At 35.4% G+C, this 13,268-nt stretch overlaps 1 protein-coding gene and 1 non-coding gene across 2 annotated transcripts; both read left to right on the top strand.

The window, feature by feature from the left end:
- The first annotated feature begins 1,328 nt into the window (after nt 1-1,328).
- On the top strand, nt 1,329-6,162 carry LOC104217862 (IQ domain-containing protein IQM6-like). Its single transcript, XM_009768190.2, has 9 exons — nt 1,329-1,491; nt 2,821-3,298; nt 3,400-3,514; nt 3,610-3,675; nt 3,757-3,845; nt 3,945-4,032; nt 4,480-4,719; nt 4,806-4,907; nt 5,186-6,162. Exons 2-9 carry the CDS (start codon nt 2,826-2,828, stop codon nt 5,870-5,872), a joined length of 1,860 nt encoding a protein of 619 aa, XP_009766492.1. The 5' UTR covers nt 1,329-1,491; nt 2,821-2,825; the 3' UTR covers nt 5,873-6,162.
- A 4,803-nt stretch (nt 6,163-10,965) lies between these two features.
- Nucleotides 10,966-12,729, top strand: LOC104217861 (uncharacterized). The gene is made up of 2 exons (XR_011404240.1): nt 10,966-11,155; nt 12,350-12,729. It is a non-coding gene; the product is annotated as an uncharacterized protein (transcript).
- The last annotated feature ends 539 nt before the right edge of the window (nt 12,730-13,268 follow it).

Below are 13,268 nucleotides of genomic sequence, written 5' to 3'. Positions count from 1 at the left end.
AAGTTTTAACTTTTCCACTCTTAGATATATATTATCCTCTTTATCAGCTACCTACAGCAGTAACATACGTAAATATAAATGATATAACTGAAACAAAAATTAATTCGAGCCCACTGAATTCACAGTGTTTCCTTAAGGAATTTAATCCCCTCCTAGTACCCAAGGTTATGGATTATTTCCTCCCAGGATAGAACGAATTACACACTGGTGTAGCGGTACTTCAAACCCCAGTATTTCAGCGAACGCAAAGTTCGACAGCAAATCACACTTACAGTTGCTTTGTTTGTAGTTTTAAAACAATGCAGAACAAGGGAGGAGAACTCAAAAGTCGAATGGAAATTCTGAGAGGAAGGAATGCAATGTATAGCCGATGTTGAATTCTTACTGAAAAGGATATCAGATTGCAATTCGTTTTTCCAGTGTATACACAGTGTATACAGAGTGTATATCAATTATATACAGAGTGTATATCAATTGTATACTGAGTGTTTCGAGTGTTTTTTACCGGTGTGTTCTTCTTTCTCTACAACTTCTGCTCTATTTATAGCAGTCATGTGAGAGAAATCCGCCCCCTCCATGGTGGAACAAGCATTAGGATATCATAGAGGAAGCACTTACATGGTGGAATGAACACTTGCTTGGTGGGAGGAGCACTTGGCCATGGTGGGAGGTGCACTAGGCATCTTGTTGCTTTCTTGGTGCAACACAATACACGGATTGGAAAACATCCGTTACAAACATGGATTATATCACGTTAATATTCATTATTAACAAATAAATTTGGTCCAAATAATTAATCAATCGATCGATCATTTGATCAAATCCAAATCCAAATCCCATTTCCCATTCACTCTCATTTTAAGACTATTTCATCTTAAACAAAAACTCAACAATTCAAAACTCTAACATTTACATGTGTAGAATAATATTCCTTGAAATTTATATTGACATTTGTAGGGTATAAAATGTATGACAGCTAACGTACATCGCCACATACTCCCATTTTATATCAATACAAATCAGTGAGCCTAAAGGAGAGTGTACACATAAAAAAAACGAATGGTCACAAATACAAATTAAATTAAATAGATACTTATCCGCCCAATGTGATATTTACGTCAAAATTAAACAGTTTAACATTAATAGTTTGGAATTAAAGTAAAAATACAAACGAATACTTAACCATAATTTTTGTTTTCATTTGTTTGGTTAAATAAAGTGTAAGTAAATTTTTTTCATGCAGGTTTGCTTAGCTTAATTGGTTAGCACTCTGAATAGAAGGAAACCCAAATTCTTTCCTTTCCCTTAAAAATCCCACACTTTGCGGCATCTCTCAAGTCGGTTTCTGTCCACCAACACAACATTTTCTTTCTCTTTCTGGTTTCCTCTCTTTTCTTTTTCGTTTTCTTTCTTCTTTTCTTTCCTTCTGCATTCCAAAGATTCAACCTTTTCAAATTTGATAAATTGTCATTCTCGTAGATATCGGATAAGGTAAAAAGTTAGTTACCAAATTATTGTCTTTCTTTTTTTAGTGTGATATGCGGAAACACTATCAGATCTTTTAACATTGTTTCATGTTGTTTTTGGATTATGCATTAATATTGTGTCGTTTACTTTATTAATAATATGTCAGCTTCAACCTTATATTCATGTATTCTATTCAGAATTCTTGTGACTTAAACCTCTCCATTTTCCATGTTGCTCTTCATTTTTGCTTATTTTTTGTTATATTGCTGCTGTAGCTTTCAAGTTTAATATGAGCATATTGTTTTCAGGAGATGGATCGGATTGTACAATTAGTCCCATAAAATTACTTTGTTTATCACAATAAAATGTTTATACTTTGATCCTGTTCCTGAGGCATTCATACAGTTATGATGGAATTCCATGCAAAAAAATATGTTGTAGGCCAAAGGCAGAACAGAACCATCTAGCTTATAGTTATGTGTTTTAATGTAATTTGAGTATTGTGTTTTCTTTTTATTTTTTAACTAAAATATGAAGGTTGACCTAGTATATCATATTTTGTAATTGTTCCATCAGATAAAGTAGGTTTTGGGGGTAAGATGGCATTCATCAATGGGGCCATTAAAAATGTGAACCCTCACATCACATGTAAACTGTAATGCCACCTGATTTAGATTTTTATATTTTTTTTCTTTCATTAAGTAGCACCCATTAAGGATAAAATGAGACAAGATTTTTTGAGATGGTTTGTTAATTTCATGCATCGACCTCCACATGCACCAGCTGTAGGTATGAACAATAATGAGTGAAGGTATTAAAACGGGACAAAATAAACCTAAAATCACATTAAAAGCAGTTTTCTTGAAAAATCTACATATCTCAAATCTTTGGAATCCATGCAAAAAAAATAGGGCACTATAGAAGAAAAAGATCTAGGTAGACAATCAGAGGCGGATCCAGGATTTAAATCCTATGTGTTCAATTTTAAGGTTTTTAGTATTGAACCCATTATATTTTTAAAGTTATGGGTTCAAATCTACTTTTTTGTAATTTTATTGAATTTTTACATATAAATTTTTACTCCGCGTCGAAAGTTATGGTTCAATTGTACCCGTAGATACAACACTGCATCCGCCCCGGTAGACAATATCAATTAGTTGGAAATATGTTTTAGTCACGTATGTTTAAATTTGGTCCTATGATTTCTACGAGTCTTTTAGCCTTATGAGAGATTTTTATGCCAATAGAAAATGTGGAGAACTTTTAGTACTTCTTATTTTTATTTTGTGTTTGTAAATGTTGGCCTGAGATAAAATTAAATAGGCATATAACATCCTAGTGACTTTTTTGCAGGGGAGATGGGAATAACATTTTCCTGTCCATTTGCCAATTTTGAGGATTTGGAAACTCGGGTTGAATCTTATTTGGTAAGAACATTAAGTTTAGGAAGTGATGATATGAGGACTGCATTACAGCCCAGGAATTTCAATGACCAAATTACTAGAAAGTCAATCTTGAAATCTTTTGGTTCTGGAAATATGATCCTTGAGGGAACTCTTACCTATAAAAGGAGGGAATTTGAGACCAAGATTGCACTAAAGACTCTTGTATCCGATAAGGAAGATAAGAAGATTATTAGATCAGACATTTTATGGAACAAAGAAGAAGTTTCTCCAAAATTGCATAACATGTCTGAGAAAGATACTAGGATGCTACCAGCAGAGTGCGGAAAACGTAGAGATCAAGCTGCTGTAAAGTTGCAGAAGACATATAAAAGTTTTCGTACCCGAAGACAGCTAGCTGATTGTGCTGTTCTAGTTGAGCAGAGATGGTATAATAGTTCATAGTTATAGTTATGGAACTTTTGTTGTGTATTTTTGTCATGATATTGTCATGCCTTACGCACGTTGAAAGTTTTGTTGTATTTTATAGGTGGAAGCTATTAGATTCTGTTGAACTCAAGCACAGTTCTATATCATTCTTTGACACTGAGAAACCTCAAACTGCTGTTTCTCGTTGGTCAAGAGCATTAACTAGAGCTGCTAAGGTATGGATTAACCTTATAGTTTGCTAACATCCTGTCAGGTTCTTTTCTTTTTCTTTGATTAAGTTATGATTTTAGGACTTTGCGTGTGTTGGCAGGTGGGTAAAGGTCTGTCCAAAGATGGAAAAGCGCGTAAGCTTGCTTTGCAACATTGGCTTGAAGCTGTAAGTTCCCTTCTCAAGAACGAAGTTTAACAATGTCAAAGTTCATTTTTGTTTGTCTTCTTAATCAATCGTGATGAACAGATTGATCCTAGACATCGCTATGGTCATAATCTTCGATTTTATTACACCAAGTGGCTCCAAGCTGACAGTAAACAACCCTTCTTCTATTGGTTAGGTTTCTTAGATTAGCAAGAAATTTAAACAAACAAAGAAACTTCAATTTTGATGTATTAAAATGTGGAATTTCCCCCTTGAATGTTGCATTGCAGGCTGGACATCGGTGAAGGTAAAGAAGTGAATCTTGAGAGGTGTCCTAGATCAAAACTTCAACAAGAATGCATCAAGTATCTTGGTCCGGTGAGTTTTCTCTTTTTTTCTAGAGCATCAAATTTCTCCAATGTTATCAGATATCGTAGGTAAGTGCTTAGATTAAGGTTTAACATGTAGTAAAATTGGTGAACATCTGTATTTTGCATGCTTGCTTCCATTATGCATCAGGGTGAAGCGGTTTTGTGATTTTTTTTTCTTATATATAATAATATAAAGATTAGTGATTGTGTCAAATGGCAGCAGATACTCAAAATCATTTGAACTGCTGTCTTAGCTCCTATTTTATATAACTTGTTTATAGAAGTAATTGTGCATTCTACTGTAAGAAATTCAATTGTTAACTATTTTTGTTGGTAATTTGAGAATAAATTCTTCCACCTCTATATAGATTACACTACTCTAGGCCATATGAAGTAGGACAAGATGCTCAAGAGCATATGTTGTTTGTAACTCACCAGCTATGAATTATCACAGATAGAGAGGGAGGCATATGAAGTTGTCATTGTGGATGGAAAATTCATATACAAGCAGAGCAGAAGGCTGCTAGACACAAGGGGAGGCCCTCCAGATGCAAAGTGGATCTTTGTGCTTAGCGTGTCCAAGATTTTGTATGTTGGGATGAAGCAAAAAGGCACATTTCAGCATTCCAGTTTCTTGGCTGGTGGCGCCACATTGTCTGCGGGGAGATTAGTGGCGGAGGATGGTGTTATAAAGGTAAGAAAACTGCCATGATTTTGCAAGGTAACATTTCTTTCTCTAAAACCTGATTTTGATGAATCTAAATTTTTTGCATGAAATAGGCGGTCTGGCCTCAGAGTGGACATTACCTCCCCACAGAGGAGAATTTTGAAGCATTCATGTTATTTCTTAAGCAACATAATGTTGATGTCTCAGTTGTTCAGGTAGGATATAACACATCTCCACTCTTGAAGTATATCTAAGCATTAGCTAACAAAGTAATCTTTTTAACACAAAAACTTTTATTCGAAAAGGAGTTATTAATTTTATGCAAATGTATATATATGTGCTAAATTCATACGCACTGTCACAAAGGAGTAGTGGATCAATGATACTCTACACTCACTAACATTTAACTTTGAATCCGCCTTTGTTACTGCTTTGACGCTCGGTGGCAAAATGAGATTTGGATAATTGTTAAACTTCAATCCTGATGCTGCAGAAATTCACCAATTATGAGGAGGAAGCTCCCTTTATCAGGAAGGAATGCGGTGTCAACATACGTAATAACTTATCAGCCCCAGATTTCAGCCAATCCAATGAAGAGAGCAACCTCAAAAGCTCAGACACAAAGAAGATTGATTCTACTAACAAGGATGACTCAAGGAAGTCCCGAATATCACGACCCAAAATTGCTGTTGAAATACCAGAAAGGGAGGGCATTCTCGAGTTGTTTAAGGAGACTGGCCAAGAACAAAAAGACAGCATGCTGCAGCCTGTGGAAACTCCAGCAGATGGATATGAAACACCAGATGAATATTTATCAGATACGGAATGTTCAGTTTCAAAGAAGAATTTATTTGATCATGAAAATGAAGACGAGAACAAAGAACCTGTCCCCGAAGAAAAGATAATCAAGAGAATAAATTCACATATAGGTAAAAAGTCATATCAATTGGCTCATCAATTTTCTTGTAGATGGACAACGGGAGTTGGACCTCGTATTGGATGCATGAGGGACTATCCATCCGAGCTCCAATTTCGCGTTATGGAGGAGGTGAATTTGTCTCCAAGAACTGCATTTTCAACTCCCTCAAAATCTGCTCGTCGTTATACTCCTACCATCTTTTCTAGAGAAGCAAATGAAGGCAAAAGACCTAGTTTTGAAGTAGTGGTATTCTCTGAATAAGATACTCCATCAGTAAAAAGAGATGCAAGTTTTGAGTGATTTGTAGTTTCAGAGAAATACAATTATTCTCACAGTAGGGAATTTTCTGCTAGGATTTCTCCTTCAGCATTTCTCTATTCCTTACTAATCGAGAAATTGCAGTTTTGTTTGTTTCTTTCTTTTCCCTCTTGAATCATTTTCCCCCCTGTACAGGCCTGTACAGCAAGATGTAATTATTCTTTAGTCCATTCATTTGAAGATTATTTAGAATAAAAGATCAAATAAAGTCTGTCAATTTTTTTTTTCTCTTACTCAATTGTGTTCATCTGCATATTGATTATCCTTTAATTCAAAAATCTATATGGACTCCAGGAAGTTTCATTCCGCTATGCAAAGTGCATGGAAAGCAATGAAGTTTCTCTAAGATAAATGAGTACTGTTACGCGGCACCTTCCTGAGATTCCTTGGAAGGGTGATGTAAGGCTAAGCAACTGATGTCAATGCAGTTACTGTCCGCCAACTGAGGCCCCCTTCGTACGCTAGACGAGGTTGTCAGGAAAACCAATGTCAAAAGCAATTGAGAGAACAAAAATGAGAATTGAGAATGAAAGAAGCTTGATTGCATTAATGAAAACTATTACCGAAAAGCAATACGGTATCGAGGGAGAGAGACACCAGTACAAAAAGTTGTTTACTTGCTAGAAAGTTTGATTGTTTGATCCCCCTAATAGTGCTTAAAAAAATAAACTGAAGTTACAAGACTAGACTTGACTAAGCTAGAAAAACATAATGGAAGTACATTAAATAAAACTACTCTATATTTACAATGAAAAGGACTTAGTTTTCTACAAGGCAAAAACAGGTCCGTTGTCAGCAAACATTGTCTTTGACACCACGATCTGCACGCGCGACGCTGTCTGCGCGCGCGACTGCTGGTATCTGCCTGCGGCTGGGCGCTGGCGAGGGATATCGGTGAGGTGACAGAAGCACATGCGCGCTTGTCATTTGGCGCAGCCAAAACCACGGGGCCGTCCATGGTGCTAGGGTTGGGAGGCTTGCTAGGACGCCACGGGGCGCACCCAAGGGGTCATGGGGCATGAATGGAAAGCCACCCATGACAGTACTTATGATCAAAATAAAATTAGAATGGGAGTTATAGGAATTACCAAGAGGTTAGTAATATCTACTGATAATATTCTTAGTTTTTTTACTGTTGAGGAAAACTAACCCTTTGATCAGTATAAACTACGGAAAAGGGTCAAAACTGACGCTAGACTATTAGAGTTGGTACAATAATACCTTTCGTCCACCTATTTTGCAAAAATTACCCTTACCGTTATCTTTTTGGCTCAAGACTGCCCTTACGACTAACAACTCTGTTAGGTTAAAAAAAACTTAATTAATTTTCACGTGTCATCATCCCATTGGCCTAACTTAAAACTCGCCTAAATTAAAATAAACACACCCACATTCTAAGACCCATAAACAAAAATACTATTTCCTAGTCTATCATTCTTCCTCTCCCTCTTCCATTTCTTTCTCCTCTTTCTTTTCAAAAATATTCCAACATCTAGAACTCTCGTACACCCTTTTTTTTCCTAAGCAAACAAAACTCAATTTTATAGTTAATCACCTTACTCTTCCTATTTTTTTCTCTATTAAATGTACACATCAATTCTCCTATTTTTTTTCCATCACAGAAATACCATTCATTATCCATTTTTCTTGCTACACTTCACTGCTTCATACAATAAGCTCAATCAAGTGTTTATTACAGTCACATTCTCCAATAAGTCGTATTCTCTCATATTCTCAGGCATAGGATCTGAAAATATTCCTCTTGATTTAACCAATCTCTTTTTTAAAATTGGCGGTGTTGATATAACCTAAAGAGTATCCTTGTACAATAGCTTAATTTATGGACATGATAGGATGTTCAGACTATGGTGAGCTAGTGTAGAAGAAAAAGGTCGAGGTCCGAGCAGAGACCAAGTAAAACTCTGGTATAATCAAAATTGGATGCGGAGTTATCATGAAATATACAACGAAAAATATTGCAAATGCTCAATGACCATTACCATTGACACTCTATTAGTGTTCATATATTCGGGTGAAAATTGTATGACATAAAGTATTGGTAACTAAAAATTTTGGTTGTTTGAAAAAAAACTTTAATGGTATTTGTAGTGATTATTCCAATAGAGTGCAAGGTCAAAAAAGGACGAGAAGAAGAAAAAGAAAAATATATGAATGCACACACGCTAGAGAGGGGTGGAGGGTGGGGAGAGATTTTTTTGAGACGGGGTATTATTGTACCAACTCTAATAGTCTAGGGGCAGTTTTGACCTTTTTCTGTTATTTTAATTTATGTGAGTTTTAAGTTAGGTCAATGAGACGATGACACATGGAAATTAATTAAGTTTTTTTAACCTAACAGAACGGTTAGTCGTAAGGGCAATCTTGAGCCAAAAAGATAACGGTAAGGGTAATTTTTGCAAAATAGATGGACGGAGGATATTATCGTACAAACTCCAATAGTCTAGAGACAGTTTTGGCCCTTTTCCGTATAAACTATAAAGGAGTCTCTAACATATATAAAAATTGAAAGAAAAGCAAATGAAAAATTCCCCTAAAATGCATTCCTAATGAGTCACAATATCCCATAATTCATTATTTAAAGTATATTATGCCCCAATAGCTATTTGAAAAAAGCAAATTTTATCATCAAAATCTCATATATATACTTGTTAGTAGCACTAAAGTTTTCACTCATTTTGAGCCACTACATAATGTCTCTTAAGGGACAACAACAACAACAACATCCCAGTATAATCCCACAAGTGAGGTCTGATGAGAGTAGTATGTACGCAGACCTTACCCCTACCCCGAGGGGCAGAGAGGCTGTTTCCAGGATAATGTCTCTTAAGGGAAGGGCCTTAATTATAGACCAATCAAAGAAAAGGAAAATCCCAATTAAAAATAACAATTTTAGCTATTAATGTCGTTCAAATTCTAGCAAACATAAAAACAAGGTGATTTGTTTCTATGTATCTAAGTTTAGGTGGATATCACTATTCAATATCAATATTTGTGAGAGACGAGTACCATAGAATTGCTCTCTTTATACATATACTCTAAAGGTGTTAATCGGGTTGGGCCGCCACTAACAATCCGGTTCGACCTGGTTCAACCCGATTCGGTAAGGGGTGGAACGGGTTGGCTAGGGTAGAGGTTGTGCCGGATGAGGTCGGGCCTTTTTTGGCTACCGGTGCACCGGAACCCGGCTAGCCTGCTAACCCTTTCAGCCCGATTTATGTTGTAATTTTTTATTATTTTTTAAAAATTCTGACGTCAAAATAAAAAATGACCGTTGGGCAATGGCCATTTTTTTTTTACTTTTAACCATTTCGGCCTACCTCCTTACTAAAATAGCCCCTCCACCCCCTAATAGTTGATAAATTACATTCTTAGCCTTTTAATAACTATAAATAGCCCCCCTCGAGAAATTTTCACAAACCACTATTGTTTAGTGGTTATTAGCTAACTATAGATATCATTTATTAAATTACTTCCTATAGCTATGTTTTCAATTGTTATAGAGTGTATTCGATGTATTTAAGCTACTGTATTCATGAATACAATAGCAAAACTCGGCGTGAAATAGGGGAGTCCAGCTAAGCAACAGTGGTATTTGATTGTATTCGACTGTATTCGCGAGTTGTAATTGTGAATACAGTAACGTAAACTACGTAAAAAATGGTCTTTTCAACTGTTTAAAACAGTAAATGAATCAATTAACGCGATTGACTACTAATATAACTCAACTAACTCAATTATAACACGCACAATCTGTATTTCACGTTAAAGAAAAGATTTTCCAGCCGAAAAAGACCACAAAACAGAGCAATCTCTAGATTTTCAATCCCTCCTTTTTCTATTGCTATCGTTTTGTAGATTTCAAAATATGTACTCATTTTAGATGAATACATGTATTTGGAATACATCACATATTCATAAGTACAACAGTGAAAGCCTTGTAAATATATCTTAATACATCTAAAAACAAACAGTAAAAGTCACTACAATAACTATTTATCAGCAAAATACAGATGAATACATGTATTTGAAATACATAACACAATCATAAGTACAACAGTGAAAGTCATCTAAATACATCAAAATACATCTAAACACATCTAAAAACAAATAGTGAAAGTGTTGATTTTTTTGAATTTCTCAAATTGGGCTTGTTTCGACGTGTCATTGCGTATTTTTGTTCTCTTTTTCGCAACTGTATTTGTTGTTGAACCTGCAAATACATGTTCCGCTTGAGTGATTTGCAAATCGAAAGATAGCCCTTTGAAATTGATTGCTTTTGTCGGTATACCTCGGATAACCCTCTTGTAAGGAGTTTAATCAGTCATTGGAGAAGAAAATCTGAGTTTTCTGTAAAAGGTTAACAATGGTGATTGTTTCTACAAAAAAAAGTACAGATATACAGAATAATACATGTGCCAGTGAAAAACTAACAAGTTTAACACTTACCACAACTTTTTTGGGCAAACAATTTTGAAAATTGAGAGAGAGAATGGAGATGAATCAGTTGATAATGGAGGTTGTATTCGTGGGGAAAATACTGGGTTGGGAGAGAGATAGTGGAGAGAGAACGTGAGTTTAACAAAATTGTATACAATACCGATATTATTGGGAGAGAGAAAATAGAAAGTATGAGAGAGAAAAATATTTCAGAGCGTATTTAAGGGCTTAACAATAGGAAGTGACCATAAATAGATAATTTGCTATAAAACCTAAAAGGTAACTATAGAATATAATTTTATAAAAAGGTATTTATTTATAATAAATAAGGTGTAAAGGTTTGCTATAGGAGGTAAAACTTCCAACGTATACACTAAAAAAAAATTACCCCGACCTGATTCGATCTAATAAGCCCAAACCCGAACGGGCCCACCAAAATTCAGTATATCGCAGCCCACTATCAGCCCGTGATCCCAGCCCATTAATCAGCCCGCTTCACTAACCAGACGGGCATTTTTTTTTCCATGTCCAGCCTCGGTAAACACTCTTAATATTATACTCCTGTATATATTTTTTCTGTCTATTTTGTTGTCTTTTTTTTCTCTGACGCGTCCTTAAATCTACAGCGGTGACAAGGGATACAAAAGTAATTTCAGAAAGCTTCAGTATATAAATATACTCTTTAGGGTTTTACTTCAAAATCCATTAGCGCTGTGTGAGCTTTTGTTGGCCGTCGTAGCTTTCAACTCGTTCTTCCGCTCTTCCAAGGTAAGCTATTTTCCTTTTCCCCAAAAAACAAATCATGTTGTTTCAGTAATCTGTTTTTAAATTTTTTTCGATCAGCTATTTTTCTTTTGGTCAAATTCTATAATAGGACTCAATCTTTTAGCTCAATTTGGATTTGTGTGATTGATCTAATAATAGATGTGTATTGTTATTGGATTTTTCTGACTAATGTTGCATGCTGATAAATTGGGTATTTGAAAAACAAGATTGCATCAATCGAAGAAGAAGGGAACATGTGTATCAAAATGACAAACTCATTGTTCTTTTTATTTTAATTATCTCATTGGTTAAGGTTAGTCTCATTAGGGTCGAAGGTTTGATTTGAAAACAAGAACTTGTTTGTGTGAAAGAAAAGGTGAAGTCTTGCGTTTTGGGTGCACCCATGAGGTTCCAGGAACAATATTGACGATTGGGTATGGTTTTTTTTTAAAACTTTTTGTATACTTGCGGGAATTATAAAAATTATTGCCTTATGGAAAGAAGTTTCATTCTATGCATACAAAAATTGTTCATAGCAGACTGATAAGGAGGACTTATATAAGGAACTAGCCTACAGAGAAAAGAACCATTAACCTAGGTTGAAAATTTGTGAAGTGGACACCCTCCTCAGCCTAGTTTTGTCATTTTAGTTATTTTAGTTGGAAAGGATATGTGAGACCTGCAATAATGGAAGCTCGTACCTTACTTTGTGTTTGTGTCCGGTTACCTCCAATGCTTATTTTCTGTCATTAAAAACAGGAATTTATTCGTCTGAGAAAAGGTAAAGTCTTGCCTTTAAGTGCACCCATGAGGTTCCTGGAACAGTATAGACGATTGGGTGTAGGTTCTTTTACTTTTCATATATCACTTTCACCTGGAATTCTTCCCACCATATTATTTAAAACTATTACATTGTGGAATAGATGGATTCTTGATACAAGAATTGTTCAGAGCAAACTGATCAGAAGGAGGTGTACAAGGATAAGAACTTTGAAGTATTGATCTGCCTCTGATAAAATGCTTTAGTATGTCAACATGTTGAGTGTTGTTTGTTTTGCTTATTGATGGTTCTTAAGTTATTAGATTGCAAGGTTTTAGAGTGCTTTGCTTCTTTCTACTAATGTTTTATTTGAACTCCTCCAAGGTGTTTTCCATTATTTAACTATGGTTTCTTACAAATATATTCTGCATTTGCAGAATGGAATCTGCAACCAAGCATGCGATTGTGGTGAAAGTCATGGGTCGTACCGGATCCAGAGGACAGGTGACACAGGTGAGAGTCAAGTTTCTTGACGACCAAAACAGGTTTATCATGAGAAATGTCAAGGGACCAGTCAGAGAGGGTGATGTTCTCACACTGTTGGAGTCTGAGAGGGAGGCCAGGAGATTGCGCTGAGGGCATAATTATGAATGCCACATTGAAATTGCCTTGAGTACTTGTACTGGCTTTGATTTAGTCTTTGGTTTTGTTTGCTCAGACTCGTAATTTTCAACATGTTTTTAACGATGATAGTCGTGTAAGTTTGGTGCAGTTCAAGGTTTTGGAATAGTTTTTATGATAATATTTTGCTACCTTTTCTGCGGTGTTCCATTTCTGTGAATTGGTTCTGTAGAAGCGATGGTTTCTTCTGACTTATATTTGTGTTCATACTATGTTTTCTGTTGCTGCTTTTGTTCTTGATAAGACTGTTAATAGTCCATAATGCCATTCAAACAAGCTGCCTTAAATTATTTACGAACCAAAGCCTTCAATTTTGAGACTTTAGCAGATGTAGAAGTTCAGTGACCGTAAATGTTCAATCCGGATCTAAGGTGGATTTAGGCAGCTTGAGCAATAATTTCTGGATGCATATGTTTCACACTTTTTTTGGGGGTAATTAAAGATTTTATATACTGCACATACTGCATTTTGCATGTATTGCACATTCTTTATATTAGTTTATTTGTTATTCTGTAACTTTGGAAAAACTGTTCTTCCATCTTTTAATGATAAAACAACACCTGAAAGTTCTTGACTGTCGAGGGTAATCCAGTAACTACATGTAGAAGAGGGGTTAAAACATGAAATTACTTTCATATTGCATGAGGATTGTAGAATTAAATGTAATTATATTTT

Source organism: Nicotiana sylvestris, chromosome 12 (assembly GCF_000393655.2).
Source record: "Nicotiana sylvestris chromosome 12, ASM39365v2, whole genome shotgun sequence".
NCBI classification, from domain to species: Eukaryota; Viridiplantae; Streptophyta; class Magnoliopsida; order Solanales; family Solanaceae; genus Nicotiana; species Nicotiana sylvestris.
The sequence above is the reverse complement of the archived record's forward strand: the minus strand, read 5'-3'. Positions and strand labels throughout refer to the sequence as shown.

What these genes read in the sequence shown, in the direction of transcription:
- LOC104217862 (XM_009768190.2), top strand. Translation starts at nt 2,826, where the DNA reads ATGGGAATAACATTTTCCTGTCCATTTGCCAATTTTGAGGATTTGGAA. An exon ending in AAACAACCCTTCTTCTATTG is followed by an intron (nt 3,846 to 3,944) that starts GTTAGGTTTCTT and finishes GTTGCATTGCAG; the next exon opens with GCTGGACATCGGTGAAGGTA. An exon ending in CGGAGGATGGTGTTATAAAG is followed by an intron (nt 4,720 to 4,805) that starts GTAAGAAAACTG and finishes TGCATGAAATAG; the next exon opens with GCGGTCTGGCCTCAGAGTGG.